The 21,351-nt window shown below is 43.9% G+C and overlaps 1 protein-coding gene across 2 annotated transcripts; it reads right to left on the bottom strand.

Moving 5' to 3' along the window:
* Window positions 1-180: 180 nt before the first annotated feature.
* Window positions 181-20,112, bottom strand: LOC133165068 (ephrin type-A receptor 4-A-like). 2 transcript variants are annotated; one of them, XM_061294461.1, is made up of 19 exons: window positions 19,956-20,112; window positions 18,937-19,004; window positions 16,098-16,295; window positions 15,452-15,562; window positions 14,749-15,103; window positions 8,196-8,351; window positions 7,339-7,809; window positions 6,423-6,547; window positions 6,146-6,305; window positions 5,955-6,066; window positions 4,855-4,913; window positions 4,628-4,741; window positions 4,373-4,558; window positions 4,227-4,288; window positions 3,948-4,157; window positions 3,680-3,856; window positions 2,321-2,508; window positions 2,057-2,236; window positions 181-1,741 (listed from the first exon to the last, which is right to left on the bottom strand). In XM_061294461.1, the coding sequence occupies exons 1-19, from the start codon at window positions 20,110-20,112 to the stop codon at window positions 1,624-1,626; spliced, it is 3,207 nt and encodes a 1,068-aa protein (XP_061150445.1). In that variant the 3' UTR covers window positions 181-1,623. The 2 variants fall into 2 exon arrangements, with proteins under 2 accessions (XP_061150445.1, XP_061150444.1); XM_061294460.1 differs by having other exon boundaries at window positions 4,227-4,558; window positions 19,956-20,111.
* Between the last annotated feature and the right edge of the window lie 1,239 nt (window positions 20,113-21,351).

The following is a 21,351-nucleotide window of genomic DNA, read 5'->3' as shown; positions in this document are numbered from 1 at the left end:
CAAATAAATATTTAATCGTCTCGCATTGACACATATACACGACAAATAAATGGATGACTAGTTTTCAATTCAGAACTAATGTTTTCTTCAGTTATTGTTCAAAAAGGGTCAAACAATTCTTACAAAATCTCAACATTATTATTTATTACACATGAAAACTAAAAATGATGGTACAGATTTTATCAAGTTGACATGATTAGATCTCGCGGGCCATATAGAATGTCATGGCGGTCCGGATCTAGCCCCCGATCCTCGGTTTTGACACCTATGCTCTAGTGTGAGTATATTTCTGGCACCTTTGTCTACCATTAACGTAACATTTAACAGTCAGATTCAGTATGCAATGCACCACCATGAAAGATGGCTTGGTCATGTGACACCACTTGCTCATTATTATTGAGGAGCAGCAAGTTTCAGAGCCTGGAGCCAAACGGACGATTTCTCTCTCTCTCTCTCTGTCTGTCTCTCTCTCTCTCTCTCGCTCTCTCTCTCTCTCGGTCTCTTACTTAGCGGCATCTGCCTCATTAACCACCATCAGCATTTCATTTCGGGAGTCATTGGGTGTGAGTCATGGCGGTGTGGGGGGGCGTCTTGTGTATCTGTGCATTTGAACGTGTGTGTACGCAGCCAACTCTCATTAGCCTGGAAAAACATTGGCATATTTGCCAAAAAACAGATTGTATCGTCCCTTCCTTTATGTATCAAAAGCATCCTCCAATCAGCTCCCGTGCGTGTGTGTGTAAGAATATGTGCATGGCGGGGTAGAAGAAGAAAGATGTGTGCTGATTGGACAAGTTTGCACAGTGAACTCAGCCCAATTTATCTCGACAAACTCGTGATACCCCGTCAAGAGAGCCCGCAGCTTTTTTTCTTACCCTTTTGAATGCAAGATCTCTTGAAATTCCATCTTTCTTCCCTCCTGTCCTCTCAGACACAACTGTAAGCGAAATCAATCAATAAAACTATCTGCAGTCAATATTGTACAAGAATGTCCATGGATGGATTTGGGCATTTATTATAATGCAATATGGCAACCAATTCATTTTTTTTTTCCCCCTCAGTGATTCTAATTTACAATATACAGTAGAAACTACTTAAAAAAAGACCATAAATAAAACTTTCCATGTAGCTAATAAAAGACATTCTATTGTAAATGTCTAATTATTACAATTCAACCAAGAGAACTATCAAAAGGAAAACATTTGCTCCGTTAGTATGTAACTATCGTGATGACATATTTGTCCTGACTCCTCCCAATTCCACTTTGCATATCAAGAATGGTCAAAGACGTGCGACGCTCGGACATAAGGGAGTCGACTATTGGTGAATTTACATGGCATGGTACGCACACGTTTTTTTTTTTTTTCAAGTCGAGCCCAAAGCAGCGAAAAAAGTCCCACATAAAACTGGAAGCCATTCTGCTGTCAGAAAACAGAAAAGAAAAGAATGCAAGGATGGGCCTTCAGTCTCAGTAGCAATCTGTGGCCACGTCCATATTGTGTTTTTAGAAAACTTGACAAAAGTGCTGCTTTCTCATTCCACTCCTTCTACTGGTCCACTGGTGAAAGGTCCCCCTAAAGTGCATGGATGAGGTAAATGGAATTCAGGTATCCCACCTGTGACTCAGACCGGAACCATTGTATGTTGCATGTGCTGCATTTGAGACAATATTTCTTGCTGTATACTGGCAATTAGTATGTCCTGGTGCGATGTTGCGAGGATTCCCAATCTCTCCATCTCCCTGTGGACATGGAGGGGAGAAAACACAAAAAGAGGGGCGCTTTGAGGGCACTAATCAAAAATGACATCATCACTCGTGACAAAAATTCATAGTAAAAACAAGCTATTTGCATGTTTGGTTCTTTTTCTATAATGCCACAAGATGGCGTCCAAAACACGAGCATTAAGAAAGTAGTAATTGGTCTCAAGGAAGAACTGTGATACATGTTTAAATGTAGAACCCCAATAGTTGGAATTTATTCGGAATAAATAATGTCCGCGACATAAAGTGGGCGGCCATTTTGAAAAAGTGTCATAATAGAATGGGTACACTTACTGGTGTGTGAGCGACAGTAGGTTGTCAAGGCTGGAATATCCTCCTGCCGCCAGCGTCTCCGTGTACCTCTCCAAACCGATGGACTGCAGCCACTCACACAATGACCACTTGGACACACACACTTCTGGTAGGACTGACACACACACCTCCGGACATGCTCCTGACTCTAGCACTGCAGGTCTGTGAGCACACAGAAATAACTGTGTGAATTTTTTTTGGGTTAGTTTGAAAAAAAAAAAAGCCATATGACTGTGGGGACTGTACCTTTCCCCTCCAGTTCTGCGCAGAGTCCCCGGGTTCCGAATAAGTTTATCCAGCATGTTAAGGATCTGGCTGAAAGTGGGTCTCTCGGCTCGGTCTCGTTCCCAGCAGTCCAACATGAGCTGGTGCAGGACCACTGGGCAGTCCATGGGAGCGGGAAGTCGGTAGCCCTCCTCGATTGCTTTTATTACCTAAAGGAAGGACACAAGCAGAGTGTTCATGGGCTAGAAAACAACTATGATAAATTCAAATCTGAAAATGAACATTAAGAGACAACGAAAACGAGATGTAATTTGTAAAGAATTGAAAGCAGTTTTTTGCCCATTAGCAAATGAAATTGGAGCAAAAAAGAATTCCTAAAAACGGCTGTACAGAATTCCCCAAATACACTACCAAGGAAAATGATCTTTGACGTCTATAGTCGTCGATGGTAGTGAATGAGTGAAATCGCACCAAAAATGTTGTGGTATTTGTCAATATAAGTATGTTTATTTTGGATTTTTTTTCATTCAAAAAGAAAAAGAAAAAGAAACCAACCCCCCTCCAAAAAACACAAACCACCAGACAGCAACTACTTTGTACACCGTAAAATAGACAAGGAATCAATTTAATCTATGATCTCGATCTTTTTTTGAGGGTGCATAATTCAAAATGCCTCACAAAGGAATTTCAAATTGCTTGAAAATCCAACAAAGCAAAATCAACTTTATAATTTCTAAAAGTATGTTCACATTGATTTATGATTCTGTGGAAGCTGTCAAGATTTATCGGCCGTTCTGCTTTGAAAGTAAAAGCAACAAAATCTATTCGAGGGTGCAAAGGTTACACACACACTCTCGGCTTTGTTTGCCTCTCCTGAAATATCAGACGGGAAGCCTGTTTCATGTATTCTTCTACATCAAGGGGCCTCATTGAAGTTTGCATAATTGCTCTCTACAGGAATAAACGTTTGAACATCGACCAGTTGCACACAAATTGTGTTTTGTCAGAGCAATCTTCGAGCTGACGGTCCATATGTTGTTGTTTTTTTTCTTTGCTGTGGGTGCAGTAGAACGACTTAATTGCTTCACAAAATCACAAACAATATAAATCACTTTCATGACGGAGATCCATCATTTATTTTGGAATAACTGCTTTAAAAGTCCTTTAATGTTACACTGATTAACTTGTAATGTGAAGCGTTTGACTAATTATGGATTACAAAGAAATCTGTGATGTTTCACATACAGTGCCAGAAATAAATCAACTGAATCTATTTATGTCCCCAAGGTAAAACTCACGTAACGCATCGGCGGTAAAGCGAGATCATTTTACTTCGGAAAGTAAGAAGACTTGAAGGTCAGAGATGTTAAAAACACTCACATCCTGGTTGTTCATGTCCCAGTATGGTCTCTCGCCGTACGAAATCACCTCCCACATGACGATGCCGTAACTCCACACGTCACTGGCTGTGGTGAACTTCCTGTAGGCGATGGCTTCGGGAGCTGTCCACCTGATGGGGAGCTTCCCGCCGGGAGAGAGATAAGTGCCAAGGGCTTCCTGAAATATGAGGTGTATGATAAGTTCCCTCCAAAACAATGTTTTATTATTTCAATGAAGAGGCGGAAATGGAAAATGTCTACATTCTTACCCTGGTGGTGTAAGCGGCCTCCGGGTCGTCCTCCAGAACCCGACTGAGACCAAAGTCAGACACCTTACACACAAGGTTGCTGTTGACCAGGATGTTCCGTGCAGCGAGGTCTCGGTGAACGTAGCTCATGTCCGACAGGTACTTCATGCCCGAGGCGATGCCGCGCAGCATGCCCACCAACTGGATCACCGTGAACTGGCCGTCGTGTTTCTACGTGGTGACGAGAGCCAATCAAACAACACCATCCAACTTCAAATTGACACAAAGAATGAATCATACCCGAAGAAAAGCATCCAGGGATCCATTTTCCATGTATTCCGTAATGATCATGAGTGGTTTACCTGAACACAAAAGAGTTATTATCATATGAATGAAATGTTGTTGTGATTCAATATGGCCGCCGCCGTTTATCCGCGTCAACTCACATCTGGTGACGACTCCCTCCAGCCTGATGATGTTGGGGTGGTCAAACTGCCCCATGATGGACGCCTCCGACAGAAAGTCTCGTCTTTGTTTGTCCGAGTATCCCGCCTTTAGACTTTTAATGGCGACGTAGACTTCTCGCTTTCCGTGCACACGCAAGCGCCCGCTGCATACCTCGCCAAACTCTCCTACACACCATACGGCAAGGTCAAGTAGGTTCATGGGTGTGTGTGTGTGTGTAGCATTAGCGGGCTCACCCATGCCGATAACTCTCTCGATGTGAATGCAGCTCACATCAATCTCCTTGGCAAACTCGTGGATGGCCTGATCTGGGTCCTCGTAAGTGAACGGGTCCACGTAGATCTTCACACCTGCAGTAGAAGAAAGAAGAATTGCATTTTTTGTTAAATTTCCATGGTAATTTGAATCTGGAAATTAAAAATGGCGTGCAGCATTAATTTGCAAGCATTTGAGTGAAATCTACCTGGATTAAGATGTTTCTCCTCCTCGGAGTCTTGCTTGGTTTTACTGTACTTGCTCCTCCTGGTCACAAATGATAATAATATTACATACATGAGATTGAAAATAAGATTTTTTTTTCTTCCATGTTTGCGTTGACACGTTTTCATTTTTTATATCCTGGGAAAATGATGACAATAAGAAGAAAGAGCAGGAAGGACGCAGCGGGAGGGGACATGAAAGCGTTTTTGGAAATGGGGGGGGGGGGGTTCGACATCAGGTAGTATGAGATAAAAGGTGTTTTCCGCTAAACAAAGAAAGTATCCCAAAAAAAACCTTTGTGGATGAGCAGGAACAGGTGTGTTTTTTGTGCATCTGTGCGCACCTGCTACGGCTTTGTGTGCATGAGTGTGTATGTGTGTGTAAGAAAGAGAGCGGAAAGTGACACACATGCACACGGACACACAAGAGGAGACAGTGATGACAAGTCGGGGACAAAGGGATTATCACTGTCTCCACTCTAATCCCCTTTAAAAAGATGCAGGTAACACACACACACACACACACGCCTTATTAAGCCTCACAATAGCAGCGATAGCGTGGGCGTCTCTCTTAATGATAGTGCTGGCGTTTAAGGCAAATGCATTATGTATTAAGAAGAGCCTCAATGGCCACTTCATTGGACACACCTGCACCAGCCAATGAGAAGGCACTGAATCCGAAAGCTGCCCTTTATACTGAAAAGATGGCATCATAAAAGTATAATTTTTTTTTTTAGTTTGAATTCATTCATCATTAAAATTAAGAAATAAAATAAACATGGGTTCTTCATGGGATGGATGGATGGATGGACGGACGGACGGACGGACGGACGGACGGACGGACGGACGGACGGACGGACGATAGATAGATAGATAGATAGATAGATAGATAGATAGATAGATAGATAGATAGATAGATAGATAGATAGATAGATAGATAGATAGATAGATAGATAGATAGATAGATAGATAGATAGATAGATAGATAGATAGATAGATAGATAGATAGATAGATAGATAGATAGATCGATAGATAGATTACGTGATGCGGGAGATAGATTACGTGATGCGGGTGTTTGTTTACCTGCGACTGATGATGAAAACAGCTGCAGATATAAGCAAGAGAATTCCAACGCCGCTCACGGACAACAACAGGAAGGCAGAGTTGACGCCTTCTCCAATCAGAGGGAAGGGATCTAACAGGAAACAACACAATTGATTCTTCCCCGCTGCAAACATAAACACGATCCATCAAACGCGACAATAGTTGGATACCTGAATTGGTTGCAAATTCAAACGGGGCGCTAAACTCTCCATAGCCGGCGGCCGTGCGAGCCCGCACGTGAAAAACGTAGACAGTGAGCGGGTTGAGTCCCGTGACTTCCACGCTTCGAGAGAAGGTCCTCATTATGCGGTAGGACCTCTCCCTCTGATCCTGATTAGATCAGACACAAAGAGGGGCCTGCTTTGAATACCTTCCCACAAGCCCATCTCACAAAATATTGGCACCACAAACAACTGGCTGAGCTCCATTAACCTGCCGAACGCTCACCTTCTCATAGAACTTGACCTCATATTCCAAGATGACCCCGTTGGGTTGATCGGGCTGTTGCCATGACAATGACAAAGTATGCCTGGTGACATCTGTGGCTTGAATGGATGACACCCGTGAGGGAGCTAAAAGATGGAGACAGATCAAAAGATGCAGATCCATTCATGTGGTGCATGCAGCAGAAGATTGTGTGGACTCAATTCAAATGCATAGGTGTTCCTAATATTGTGACTACTGCGTTATTATCTTCTCCTATAAGTAAGGTTTGCTGAACCTTTCTCCACAATCCCATTGACCCAGCGCTCAGGAGAACTAACCTAAATCTTATTCTGTCCTATTCCTCTGGGAGCAAAACACCTCGCTCACTCTATAGTTCCCCATCGCTCCATTTTCCATGGCTCACTTTCATGACGTGGAGCCATATGGTTGTGCAGCTTGGGCTTGACACATCCCAGGCACCAAGCTCATGTTGTGCGCTCCAAGCTAACTTATTTCCCCGGGGCACCTCAAACTTAGCAGGTGTGCCACTTTTCAAAATGCCAACGTGAAGACAGTCGAGACAGAAAAACTAATGGTAGGCCATGTGTGTGTGTGTGTGTAGGGGGGGCGCTCAGCCGACACCCTCTCAACTAAAATGAAACACGCCGTAAAAACAAAATGAAAGGCATTCTTCTAATCATTTATGGCTTCCTGTTACTATTTAAAATTGCTTGTTTGGAAGTTAGTGATGTGCATTTCCCACAATGCTTTCCGACATCCGGTTGAGAAGACCTCTATAATTAAGTCAACCATTGTTTAGTGTAGGAGGACAGCGTAATCGCTATGGCAACAATGACAGTGAGATGATACTACCGCTCCGAGTGGAGAGAATGCAATGGAATTTGAAAATGACGATAATTTAATGACTGGTCCTTACCAGCTTGATTGGTTGTTACGGAGACTGACACGCTCTGAGAGGCCCCGGCGGCGCCGCCCTGGGAGACCCCGTTGCGTGCCTGTACGATAAAAGTATAGTGAGTGTGAGCTCTGAGCTCGCTCACCACCACTCGGGTGCCCCTCAGGCCGCTCTGGTCTGGAGAGAAAAGCACGTCTGAGCTGCAGGGCTGGCACAGCTGCGAGCCCGAGGCCACTCTGGCGGAATCTCTCTCGTAGACGCTTCTCCCCATCTGGACTTCAGTTCCCACAATGCCTTGGTCTGACTGCATCCCCTCAGGTTGGGAACTACTATGATTCCTGGGGATGGGTTTGTCAGCCGTCTGGCAAATGAGACATTCCAGGCTGTAGCTGATGTCGCTTCGACCTCCCAGGCGGCGTGGTGGGCTCCACTCCAGAACCACCGAGGTTTCGTTCACAACTGAAATCAATTGCTGTGGCGCCGATGGAGGCTCTGAGGAACAAAGATACGATAGAAAAAAATTAGGATCTTGCTGTTTTGACTTTTTCTGAGCACGCACCAGTTTTTTTTTCCCAAGCCAAGAAGACCCACATGCTCCGTATTGACATAATTAAGTTTTACGACCGAGGGCTCCAACACAGGACTTCACTGACGGGCTTAGAGGAGCAGACAAGGAGAAAGAGAACATTTATTCACGGCGGCGTCCGAGCTGCCTAACAGGATGTGGACGGCCGTTTAGTCATAAGTAATCGGATCACCAAAACAAGAGTACCATTTAGACAAGTGCGTGACGAAGAAACGTGTTGTCTGTGTTTGTCATTGTCTCGACGTGATTTCCATCATTACAAGAAGTGGACCGATGTTTTTTTTTTTCTTACGGGAACAAGCCATAGCGGGAGGGTCGCTGTCAGCTCGAAAGTATCCGGAGTGGCAGTCGCAAACCGTCGCTCCTTCTCGGAGGGAGTAGCTGTGTGGAGGACACTTGGAGCAGCTTGTGTCAGATGACCTGGACTTGTAGAAACCAGCAGAGCAGGCTGTGAAAAGATGCAGGCAAAAAAAAAATCAGGATTTGTTTTTGCATCAGAAGACACACACAAATTGTTTTCATGGACCATGATGTGGTGGGCCGTATCTGGCCCCCGAGCCTTATGTTTGATAGCTATGTTTTTGGCTCTTTTGGCTTTGGCTACCAGTGTAGCATTTTTGGCCGATTCCCGAGCTTCGGCAGCACTGATGTGCCAGCAGTTTCCTGCAGCTAATCATCACTGATCATCAGTGAAGCTGTTAACGCACGAGGAAAGGCGGCAATGCGCCAGCTAAATCACGCGGACACAGAAGACCGCCGGCGAGCCACTTGCTCACTCTGCAAGCTTGAACACACGCCATCATGAAAAAATAAAGAAATAAAATGCAAAGATTGTTTTTGGGGGTTGGGGGAATATTTTGTAACACTAAAGAGAACATTTCTGTCGTGAAAATTGAATGAACACGAGGTAAAGCCGTTTGTTTATGCCCTTGAGGGGGACACCTGTAAATATATTGCTCGTGGCAAAACGGCTGCCCACCCTCCAAGCAACGTAATCACAAGCCACTCAGGCCAAGTGACCCTTGACCCTGTCATACAGTTCTCTTTCTCTTCCATATTGACAAATCACAAAGGCCAGACAATAAGATCATTGACACGAGCAAACAACCTCAAGAGAGTTTTCCAAAGACATTTTGACTCTCAGCAAGTGACATTTACAGGAGAGAAGAGTTGCAGAAATAGAGGAGGGGTCTTTCTCTCCCCCCCACGCGTGTATTGAAGCGGTTTGTGCATTGACAGGCCGACAAAGAGCTAAATGAGAACATAATTATCCATCTTGACATTCACTGGTGGAGCCAACCAAATTGAAGAGCAAAGAGGCTGAAATTTTTCCTCTTTTGAATTCCCGAGTGGGGAAAATCCTCCGTTTGTTTCCATTGCAATCATTCACCTTTTTCCCTCATCACGACATATTCATCTGCTCGGCCCTCCCGCAATTCCAAAAAAGATGGAGACATCCCAGCGCTTGCTTGGAGGAAGAATGTGTGCTTTCCAACGAGTGGATGAGAGGGAGGAAGTCTTGACTCACACGGACCATCCTGTCCCATCTGTGCGAGCCTCCATAGATTTTCCCTCCCTTTCACAACCTCCTTATTGGCTTCCTGCACATTTCCCTCACGACCTCCATTTTTCATGCCTCGAATCCTCGATAACGCCGAGTGAATATGAAAGTATTTTATATCTTATTGATGCCGATTCCAACGAGCCCGTACGGAAAACTGTTCTCTAAATTCGTTAGCATAAATCTAATAAAAGCAATAAAGGTAAAATGCAGCTCAAGCCAGAAAACAACAGAGGAGTAAACCAGACCAGATAAAAAGAGTCAGAGCCGCCGAGGTTTTTTGGGGTTGATTGCAGAAGGGGGGGGGGGGCACAGCGTCTTTGTCTATGTCCAACCCAATCACTTTATCCCTCTAACCAGCATCGAGCTCAGAATAAGCGAGGACGTGAAAGAAAGGAAAGCATTTGAAGCCGTAAACTTCTTTCAACGTCCTCTCTGTTGTCCGTAGGCTTTTTTTTTTTTTTAGGAGGGGTTGCAGTTTCAAAGTGTTTGAGAGGGGTGGGGGCGGGGGGCAGTCTGACCTGGAATAAGAGCTCGTGCGGATGTCATTAACCCAATGTGAACCCCTCGTGCTACTGAGAGCTGAGAACAACCTGCACGCTAAATTGATTGTATTGTCAACACAAAGTACATCATTGCTCCATTAGCCTTAACACTTAGCAACATAAACTAAATGCATTGGAGACACCTCTAAAAGCTTACGGAGAGAAACAACCCAAACAGAAAAAAAAAATCTTGGAAATATGGTTTTAAATTGGTTCCTGTGTTTGTAAAGTGGGACAACTTCACAAAAACGTCTACGAACTGAATGAGGAAAAGATTTCTGAGATGACAAAAAAAAAAAAAGGTGAAGAGGAATACAGATATGGAGGAGGGATAAAGGCAAGCGGGAGAAGGTGCCCTTTGATTACTATCAGCTTTGTCGACATTTGCATATGCATTCTTCATCCTTCTAAAATGCAAATGTGGCTCGGTGCAAATCTGACGAAAAGAGCCTTGTCGGCACAACGTATGCACACGGACGTGTGTGTGTGTGTTTTCCTCTTGGAGCCGTGTCATCTGTCAACAATGCCCAGCGGACAGTTTAGGTGCAGGAAGTACCCCACGCTGTTCCGTGTCCGACACCTGATGGATGGATGGAGGGAGGAAAAGACAGATTGATGGATGGATGGATGGATAGACGGACTGAGAAGGAGGCACGCTGTTAATCACAGGGGTCATGCCCTGTTAATTACAACCTACAGAATGCGAGAGGAAGGACACCATTCTTATCTTTTTTGTGCCTTCATTTAAGTCAACCCAACAAAACTTGGCAATAAATCCAAATTTACATTAAAGCCTAACGAATGTCTTCAGTACAGCGGGTTGGTTAAATTTAAAAACTGGTACATTGAAGAGAAATCCAAAACCAACAGTTCCAAGCATTAGCATGTGAAAGAAAGGGGGGGGGGCTTGAGAACAATGACCCCCGCAAACCTCCTCTCTGTCACACAAGGATCAAGCCTCCAGTAGCACCCGCTACCCCCCATGATCGTGGACGAGGAGAAAGACGGGATAATGAGAGAGAGCGAGAGTGCAGCTTGTTGCCGTGCCAAAGAGCTCCACAAGGACTAACTGGTTGGTGGGCCTGCTCGACGTGAACCTGACAGGACACCGGAACACACATATTTGATTGTGATGGAGAAATGCAAAGTCGTACCCCAAAGGGCTTCACCATCACTTCAATCCAGTCTCTTTACGAATTTTGGCAGCTACCATACATTTGTACAGTAAGCCCACACATACACACCGACTACATGCACTGTTTTCCTCCTACACACACTTCTGAAGGCATTGCTAGGCAGAGCTCCAGAGTGAAAGTACAGACACCAAAATCAGCAATCCAAAACCATTTAGTGCCCAAAACTCAGTTGAGCTCAATAGAGGGGCTTTGGCTTTATCTGCATTTCCCACAACGCATTACCGGCGGACATTTTGAAAGCCTATCATGCTAACGTAGCATCATTTGGGCATCCTTTCATTGTTGGCTGTAAGAGTCAGGGGGGAAAGGCAGAATTTATTTAACACCTGAAAAATTGTCAAAAATAGGGATTTGACACCCACCGAGAACTGTTGCTTGGGTTGCTAGCCACAAGCATCGTCGTCGGTTAGCAATCTGAAGAGAACTTCACATAAACTGAGACATGCTGTTTTTTTCCTTGTCTCTTTGTTAATAGTTATCATGCAAGAAGATAAGAAAAAAAAACGTTGTGTTTTTTGAAGGTTTCTAATTAAATGAAACAACAGTGCTAATTTTGATTAGCATATCTGCCTTTCATCGTATGATAGCCTTAAGCTAGCGGACATTTCTTAGATGCAAATGACTCACAACTGACTCCACAAGGAAGGAGTTATTTGCCCGTGATCCGACCTCAACCCAAATATTGACTGCGTGTAAACGTAGTCAGAGCTGCACATTAGCAATGCCAGAATGCCCGAACAAGAGCATTAAGCTTCACACTTGTCTCCCCCGATTGCGTTGAAAGTAATATCGCTATCCGACAAGTGTTGACGCATTTAATTTGAGTTTGATTTTGGAGTGCTGTGTCAACTATGTGAAAGCAAGCTGGCATCGGGCTGTGTGTAAAAAGCAATAGGCGGCTTATAGCCTCTTCTGTCATGGCATAGTGATGTGGCTATTTTGCTAGAAGCCTCTTTTTCATCTGACTTCATTTTCTCTCTGCTGTCGATGAGACACTGCAGGTGCGCTGGAAAGAAGCACAAGCATGAAATCTGTCTCGATGGTGGGGATTGGGAACGGAGAGACTGTACACAAAGAGGTATTCCAAGGCTCCCAGGCGGTGACGGCCCCGGGCCGCATCAGAAAGCCAAAAGCAGGAGGGGAGGTGGGAGGCAGGAGTGAGACGAAAAGCAGGAGGCTCCGCTTCCATTCTTCAGCCATTCCCATTTCAAATTCTCTCTGTTGTTTCTCCGCTCGTCTCCCCGCCCTCGTTTCCGATCTTTCCAGACGGATCGCAGCTGTCAAACTTTTGACGACTTCATCTCGCTCGGTCGCGACCCCGCGCTCTGCCTGTATGGGAGTGTGTGCGCGGCTGTCAGTCAAGAGTGTTTGACGTCTTCATCGGGCTCAGTCATGACCTCAGTCTTAACCGGGGGTGTAAAAAAGAGGGGGGAGTTCCCGCACTCTTGTGTTTCTCTACTCGTCCCCTTTGCACCCGTTGATGACCCCCCTCGGGCAGGGGGAGAGGCGGCTCTGCCTTCTGCTGTCACTGGCCCTTTTTCAATATCTCACCATTCAACATCTAATCCCTTCTTCCTTTCCACAGCTCCTGCTATTATCCACGTCACTCTGTATCAACCATTTTACTAGCTGAGCCTCCTCTTGTTTCAGGAATCTGAAAACTCAACTGGAAGGTTTAGGATTGCACGTTGAATTAGCCGTAACAGAACTTGAAGTTTGTCTATAAACTGGCAAAATGACAAAAACCACCCATTAAGCACTCCGGTTCAATTTGCTTCGAGAAATCTTCTCGAAGTTTGTAAAAGAACGAGTGAATATGTGGCACAACACGGCTCTGCTACGAGTACACTTGAAGTGGCAGGTGTCTTTCGGCGCAGGCGCGAGAGTGAAGAAAATCCAGAAACCTTTTGACCTTGACGGCGGGTGGGAAGAAAGAACGTCTAAATCTGCTCTCCGGCGTCCCCCTCCCCTGCCCTCCCGTCATTCCCTCTCCGCATCACCGCAAACTTAAAATGGGAGAAGGTGCCCGTCCGCCACGGCGGGGTTAGAGATCTCACCGCAGTGCCATTTGCTATTCACACGCACTTTGATGGATTTCCAGCCGGGGCGAGCTGAGGCCGGCCGGCGAGCTGACAAGCGGCGGGAGGAAAGGCAGGAACTTCTGACAGATAGATGGCACTTCACATCTGCTCCGAGTTCAACCGAGTCAAGGGTGTCCCCTAAATCTCGTAGAGGAGAAACCTTAGGGTCCCACCCTACAAACCTCCTCCCTCCTTTCAGAGTGAACAAACGGGGTGAAGGTCCTTAAGAACATTTGTCACACAGAAATTTGGCTACTGCTCATCTTATTCAAAGGAGATAAAAAAACACCACGCTTTTCAAGTCCATGCATCGCCTACTGGCACCGACCGCATTTCCCTTTAGGTCTTTGTTTTTCTCTTTCTCTCGTCTTTTAAACTTTGAATTATGGCACTGTTTGTTATACAATTAGCCTTCTGGGATAGGCTCCATAAATAAAAACAGTTCAGGGAGAGGCTCCGCCATTTCCCCCCCCTTACCGGTCTTCGTCCATCTGTGTGGGAGTGAATAGGGGGGAGTGATGCCATGTTGTGTGAACGCGTAAGACTTTTGTCTAATGCATCACACACACAAACACGTACATTTGAGTCGTCCTCGCCATTCCCCTCCCGCGTCATCCGCGCCTCAAGTTCGTTGCTGAAAGGCGTGAACAGCTTGCATATTTGCTACTGTAAAGTTCGGACCACACTTATAAGTGACAGGAAGGCGTTTTTGTTTTTTTTATTCCTCTCCGTTCCTTTTTGTCCAGATGGCGATTCACAACGAGACCTTACAACTCGAGTGCATAGGAAATGAAACACCAGAATTGAAACCAACATTTACCGTAATTTCCCCACAAGCAACCCATTAAAACTATGTTCGTGTTTGCGTATAGTGAATATAATTTGTAAAATCTTATTTGTGTGTTAAAATAAAATGTTATGTGAAGATACAGTATGTGCAAGACCATATGTCTGTAACATACATGTTTTGTTAACAGAGCTATATTGTGCTAATTATGCCATTATGGTGCCAATCTGAACTCGCTGTTGCCACTTTTCATGCTAAGCTATTGCAAGCATTTCAATGTAGCATGGAAAAAAAGACCAGATCTGTTGTTATTATTAAATTAGTTAAATGAATCATAATTGTGACCATTCAGACGGGAAGTAATGAAGTACATTTAAGCATATTGCACTGTAATGTTCTTTTTTGTTGTTTTAATTTTACCTAAGTCTGAGAGTTTTACCAGAATCTTTTTTTTTTGTCAAATCCAATTTGAAAAAACATCCAGTGCAATGTTTATGGCAGTCAAGCCACAGTACTCGTATTTGCTAACATACTTGTCATCCTTCAACTCACTTTACTACGTAATGACAGAGTGAGACGAAGAGCTGAATGAATGTGTCGCGTTTACCGCTAAAGCCTCATCGCTGTCACTCGAATGAGTCACACTGTAATTATAACAACAAACAAGTCGCTTACCTTTACATGAACTTCCTTTTTCTTCGTATCCCGAGGTACAAAGACATCCGCCGATCGGAACCAGCCACTCTCCATCAGCACCGCAGTACATTTTCGGCTCTTCCTTCTCCTCCGATTGGTCCACGCACGACCCCCTGACCTCCACTAAGGAGGAAGTGTCAGCTCCTGTCACTGTGTCCGGGAAGGTTGCCAGGTTCCGAATAGTCAGGGGGCAGGTTTTGTAGAACACCCGCACGGACACCAAGGCGATGCAGGCGCCGACATCCTGGAAGGCCAAGTAGAAGCCCTTCCTGGTTGTCACCTTCACGTCCCGCACCTCAGTGTTGAGTTTCATGATGCGGTCTCCAACGTCCACCTGGACACGCAGAAAAACGATTTATTTATTATAAGGCGATGGATAAAACAAAAAGTGGAGCCGTGCTTTCTTCCTCATTAAAAAGTCTTTCATTTAATGGAAATCAGTAGCACAGTGGTCTGTAATTCTCCTTACTAACAAATAATCAAATACTAATGAAAACATAAACCCCCTTGGGAGAGGTAATTAGCGAGGACTGAGAAATATTCCTACATGGTCCGGCTTTAAGATAAAAGTGCTTGTTGTGCAAATAAATAAATTATAGCTGATTGTCGCAGGAGACTTTTCTTCCAGATAAGAGCGAATTGAAGTGAGCGGAGGCGGGAGGCTGAAAAAGTCGCCCGTTACCTGAGTGAAGCTCTCGTCCGCCGCCACCGTGTCCACCTTAATGAAGCTGCTCTCTTTGATGAAGTTCTCCCTGTCTTCGTTGGACTCGTGGTAGTATAGATTGAATGTCTCCTGGAAGACAAAGAGGATTTGAAGAAGAGAGATATCTATTTATCTCCGTCGCTGCTCATTTTCCCTCTTTATATGATAATGAGTCAAACTGAGCAGAGGGGGGGGAGGGGGGGGGGTGTTCCAGCTGTAGTAAAAAATACAATAAATATCCATCAAAAGCAGCCTCGGGAAATTCCATAGCGTACTGTATATTCTAGCATTTACATTGGGCGATAAGATAAAGACCCCTCAGTAAGATATATCCATGATAAAGAGAGACCATATCTATTATTTAAATGCACTGGGTGGCAATTTAATATATGCAGACAAAGCTACTGTGTTTCACGAATCCGCAGTTATTCGTATTGTTTTGTTTTGTTTTTCTACATAGGTTGCTGCACCGTTTGTGTTCAAATTTAATAGACGCTATTTGTTAGCCTATGTCGTTCCCCACTGTGCGTTAGCTTTAAGGCAAAGTTATGTGGTTGTTTTAAAACGCGCAAATTCTATTTCGCTTTATTTCATGTTTAGTTTGACAGCAAATTTTTCTTCATACCTTGCAAGTGCCAGTGACCCCAGGCAGGCTGTTGCAGTCTCTCAGGGTAAACTTGACCTCCACATAAACCCTCTGAGCACCGGACCTGGGGATCCAGTCCGTCCTCAGCCAGTTGTTCTGATTGGGTTGCAAGACGTTACACACCTGGTACGTCCTGATGGGGATGTTCTTCTCATCCATGATGCTCACTTCTTCCCACTGCAAAGCCACAAGCAAACATTTTAGCAATAGTAGCATGTCCATTTTTAGGGATTATATTATTTTCCATTTGTTTGTGCGACATTAGATGCTCCGTCATAATTTTTATTTTATGACAAACAAAAGGAAACAGCCTATACCAAGCTACAAAAGTTAATCACATGTATTTATTCCAAAAACTCAAGTGCTGCCAAGTGGAGACACTTTGAAATGAATCTGCCAGAGAATGAATCCCTGCTGAAAAGCAACAAAATGTGGTTAAAAATAAACCTCACGAGCATGAAATTGTCGTTTGTTCTGCAATTTCAGACACCATCTCTCGAAAAGCTCTCAGATAAATAGTTGCACAAAACTATTGGAAAATTTCACTGGAGGACAATCTCTTCTTTTTTTTTTTTGCATCCAAAAGCAATGGCCAATTAAATAAAAAGTTCATTTTTGTCCAAGAATTGGAATATTTTTAACATTGGGTTATCTAATTGACTGCAGCCATTCATCATCGCATCACTATTCCGCAGTGGTATCTCATTTGTTACCACTCGGTTTATTTTTTATTTTTTTATTTATTTTTTACAGCCACATTTCCATGCAAGTAAAGCAGGTCCAGCCTTCACCGCATCATCCATCTCAATAGAGGCAACCACTTGCCTTGTACAGCGACCCCTCAAATGACCGCCGAGCCTCCCGACTCCAAATTGGCTTTTTATTGCCACTGAATAATAATCCGCTCTCTCCCAACAAGCCTGAGCCACACAAGTTTAAATGTGCCATGTCCAATGAGGGACAACAGGAGGGAGTGTGCGTGAACGACGCGCTTTGAACCCTCATCAATATCAGCGCTGATCTTGTCAGTTAGTTAATTTAATGCTACACATTTATGAATTGATGATTAGCCATTGTGTGTGTTGGTGGGAATCATTCTACCAAATAACACAGATTAATGCGTAACTGTAATATACTGTACTCGCCGGACTCTCAATTAAGATTGTCCTCTTTTGGGCCGCTAATAGATCAATCTGAAGAAACATAAGACCGGAGAATTAATTAGGGGTGTCAAACTGGTTTTTTTCGCAGGCCGCATTGTAGTCATAGCTTCTTTCGGAGGGCCATTACGACGGTCAACCCAAATAAATGTATGAGCTCCTCATATTATATACAGTAAAAGCTACAAAACAAACTGACAAATAACTCGTTTTCAAATCCGATGAGTAAAAACTGGTCAAATATTTTAAAAAAAAAGATAGACAATTTGCAATTCTAGTAATGACACACAAATTTGATACACAATTTGTCTTCGTGGGCCACATAAAATGATGTGGCGGGCCGTATCTGGCCCCCGGGCCTTGAGTTTGACACCTGTGCTTTTAATCAACAAGAACCAGTAAGCGAATGTTTTTGGCTTATGATTAAAAGCTTTTCCCGCTGTCTATCAGAAAAGAAATTTAGTCAAGTGCCCATTCTTTGTAGTTGCATTAACAAGTCCCCCTGAAACATCTCCATACATACATTTTCTATAGCACTTATCCTCAAGGAGGGCATAGGTGAGCTGGAGTCCATCCCGGTTTACTTTGATTCAGGCGGGGGTCCACCCTGCACTGGTCGCCAGCCAATTGCCACTTCAAGACAAACAACCCTTCACACCAATAGAGTCTTCAATGTCGCTAACAAGCATGTTTGTGTGATTGCAGAGGAAGCCAGATTATTTGAGGGGAAAACACAAAATCCAAAGCATAAAGGAAGAGCCACGAATCAAACCTCGCACCTCAAAATTGCGATGCAGACGTGCTAACCGCTAAGCCACCTGTAAAAACATCTTTGTACTGATTCTAGTTAAAAGCGCCAAAAGAAAGTTGAGCTTCAAGGGATGAAAATTTTATGAGCGGTATACGATGCTTGGGAGGGTTAATTTGCGGAGCGAGGGTGTGCGTGCATGTGCAAGGGCATGAGCACGCTTCTCGCGTGCCATGCGTGTTTTTAATGTGTGGGTGTTTGGAAGGCGGTCTGTAAAGAAAAATGAGGTGTGATGCTTCCTTGTCTCGACTCATTTGGAGTCTTTGTTAGTTGAATGAAAATCGCAGCTGCCAAGAGGGGGAGCAAAGAAAAAAAAAAAAAAAAAAGCTTTGGCCCTGCAAAGCGATCCCCAGCGATATGTGTATGTGAAGCAAGACGATGCAGAAAGTGTCAGAAGGGGTGAGTCGGGGGAGTCGGGAGGGGGGTGCTGTAATCAAAAGCTTGGTGTGTGAGGACCAGGACCCTGCCAATCAAGCGGTCTGTGAGAGAATGAGCGTATAGAGAGCTGAGAAACTGGTGTCAAGTTCACCAATAACTCTTAAACCAACAGAGAGGTGAGAGAGTCAGTAGACAACTTTTTACCATGAATTCTGGCTTATGCGTGGCCCGCTTTAAAAAATGTCGACACCCACCACCAGGCTGCTTTATGCCACGTGGCATGCCATACACAATGGCAACTAGCTCATATTAGCACTTAGGTTGGGTGGACAGCTCATTTTCAAATCTGTGGGATGAATATTTAGTTTCCAGCGTGCACGTCTGTGTGTGTGTTGCCCAAAAAGACAGCAGGTTGTCCAAAGTGTGTCTGATAAAAAAGTAAAAAAGAAAAAAATGGAGAGCTCCCACTCACCCCTCCTTCTGAGGGACTCGTTGCCCATTTCAGCTCTCCTGGCACTGTCCTGGTATCCAGCAGAGTCACTGAAATGACAAATTCACTGTCAGCAATGGTTCAATTAAAAAATAAATACATATATATTGATGGAAAAAAAAAGAAGTTGTTGTGCATCCATCAAATCAAGCTAAAAATAAATATGTGATTCATAGCAAGCAAACACATCATTTTAATAGCTTCTAATGTGGATTTAAATAACGAATTATTGTACATTTAAAACATTTAAGGTCTCTAACCTATTGTGTTCTGTGGTGCCTTGAGATACGAGTTTCATTCTGTGACCATCTTTGTTACTCAAAAGAATGTTGACTGCATTTGCCTTAGTGTTGTTTTACTGTCTGTCTACATGTGTTGTGGCACCATTGTTGTTCAAATAACCGTCATTTTAAGGATCTCATATCACAAGGCACCAAATAACCCAACCTACCTGGCTGAGAGCAGAAGGAGCATTTTTGCAATCACACTTGTGGGAAGACTGTACAAGTGTGAATTTTGTAAGGTCAGAGGTCACTGATATTGAGAATGACTGAAGTCCTGGCTCAGCATTTCTATTCTCACTCATCACCAACATGGATGATGGTGTTAAATCAAGTTCTTCCACACCAAACTCAACCTTAGTGGACCTTTGACAAAAATGTTATTTCAAAGCTCCCGAAAACTAAAAAATAAAGAAAACAACAGATTTTTTGGCATTTGATTCAAATTTCTTGCTTGACGTCTGTCCCCATACTTTAAATAAGCAATCATTTGAATAATAATCAGCGACGGGGTTGTCAAAATATTTCAAGACAAACCATTCACGTAACACATCTCAAAGTGCTTGTATCCCCACGCAAAATAATAATAATAATAATAAAACTGTCCCAGTATGTCAACTTTTTTTTTGCCCTCAGACCGAACCATCCAAGGACGCACACGGAACGCACGAAGCCGGTCCTCACCGCGCAAAGACGCTCCCGGTTATACGGACTCCTTACCTTCATTGGCCGGATAAATCCTCGTCCTGGAACTTGAAACTAGACATATTATCCACATAATCGCCGTGAATGTTTGTCCTACATGCGCAGCCATGTGTAACGAAGGAAAGCGTGCGTGTTGGCCGCTGCCTGTGCGCGCTTGCTGCGGAAGATCCATCCCGGTGGGAAAAATGTGTGTAAATGAAGAAACCAAGGGTGTGTGTGTGTGTGTGGGGGTGGTGGGAGTGAGTTGGATGCAGAGGATAGTGGGGCGGTCTCACACTCGCGTGCTTGCAGTAATGGTCATTCAAACTGCACGAGCCAAACGATATGCATAGACCAACAGGGAATTCTACATGTTTTCAAAATGAGACGGAAAACCATAAGGTCGTGATTTGGAATGGATACAAAAAGTAATTTGTTTGCTTCATTGTATTTTTTTTTAGTTTAAAACCTTAAACACCCCCGAGTTGGACCACACAACCAATAAATATTTAATCCGCCCTATTTCTCACACTTCCTTTATTTTTTATGTGCTATTTCATGGTGAAGAATCCATAAAACGCCACACAAAAATCACACGATTAAGCTTTTTAGGAGATCTGGAAAAATGTGTCAAATCAGGCGTTTTAAGGTTGACTTACTGGTTACCTCAACAGCATCTCGGATGCTGCGGGCCCAGTACACGTAACTAGAGCTCCCCCTGTTGGATATTTGTTGCTCATGGAAGCTTTACAAGTGTCAATCAAATCATTTTTGACTTATTGTGATACCTCTGTAATCGTAAAAGATGTCAAAGAAAAGGCATATGCTGGAATAATGTAACCACAAGTGAGCGCATTTGGGTAAGGACGGGAAAAAAAAGCACACCGTGCTTGTTTGAAGAAAACAAAACAAAGAACAGCCTCGTGACCTGTCCTCCTACACCGTCTCCTCCCTCAAAGAGAGTCGAGAACAATCGCTAATTGTGAAATCACAGCATGATGAAGTAAATGTTAAACTCCAGCGCGTCGTCTTTTTTTTCCAATGATCTTTTGTTGTACGCTGAACTGGTAAAAGGAAAACAGCCTAGATTGAGATATGGGTTGAAATGTTTTCTTTTTGTGGTCGACTGTAACGTGATGAAAGTCAATCAAGTCAATTCATCAATGATGTTATTGATATTTGGTACAGTACAGTGGACAAAAATTAATTTGGGGGGGCTCGAACGAATGATCTCAAGGCACCAAGATATTAAGGTTGTTGTTGTAGCATGTGTGTGTTCACATTTGCATTTGCATGCTCCACTCTCCATTTTGCTTTTTGTCTCCGCGGTTGCTGCACCGATACCATGTCGATCCCGTGTAAAGCATTCTAATGAGCCCAGGAAGAGCATCTGGCGCTTTGAGATGGCGAAATAAAAAGACGAAAAAAAAAA

Source organism: Syngnathus typhle, linkage group LG13, assembly GCF_033458585.1.
Source record: "Syngnathus typhle isolate RoL2023-S1 ecotype Sweden linkage group LG13, RoL_Styp_1.0, whole genome shotgun sequence".
NCBI lineage: Eukaryota > Metazoa > Chordata > Actinopteri > Syngnathiformes > Syngnathidae > Syngnathus > Syngnathus typhle.
The sequence above is the reverse complement of the archived record's forward strand: the minus strand, read 5'-3'. Positions and strand labels throughout refer to the sequence as shown.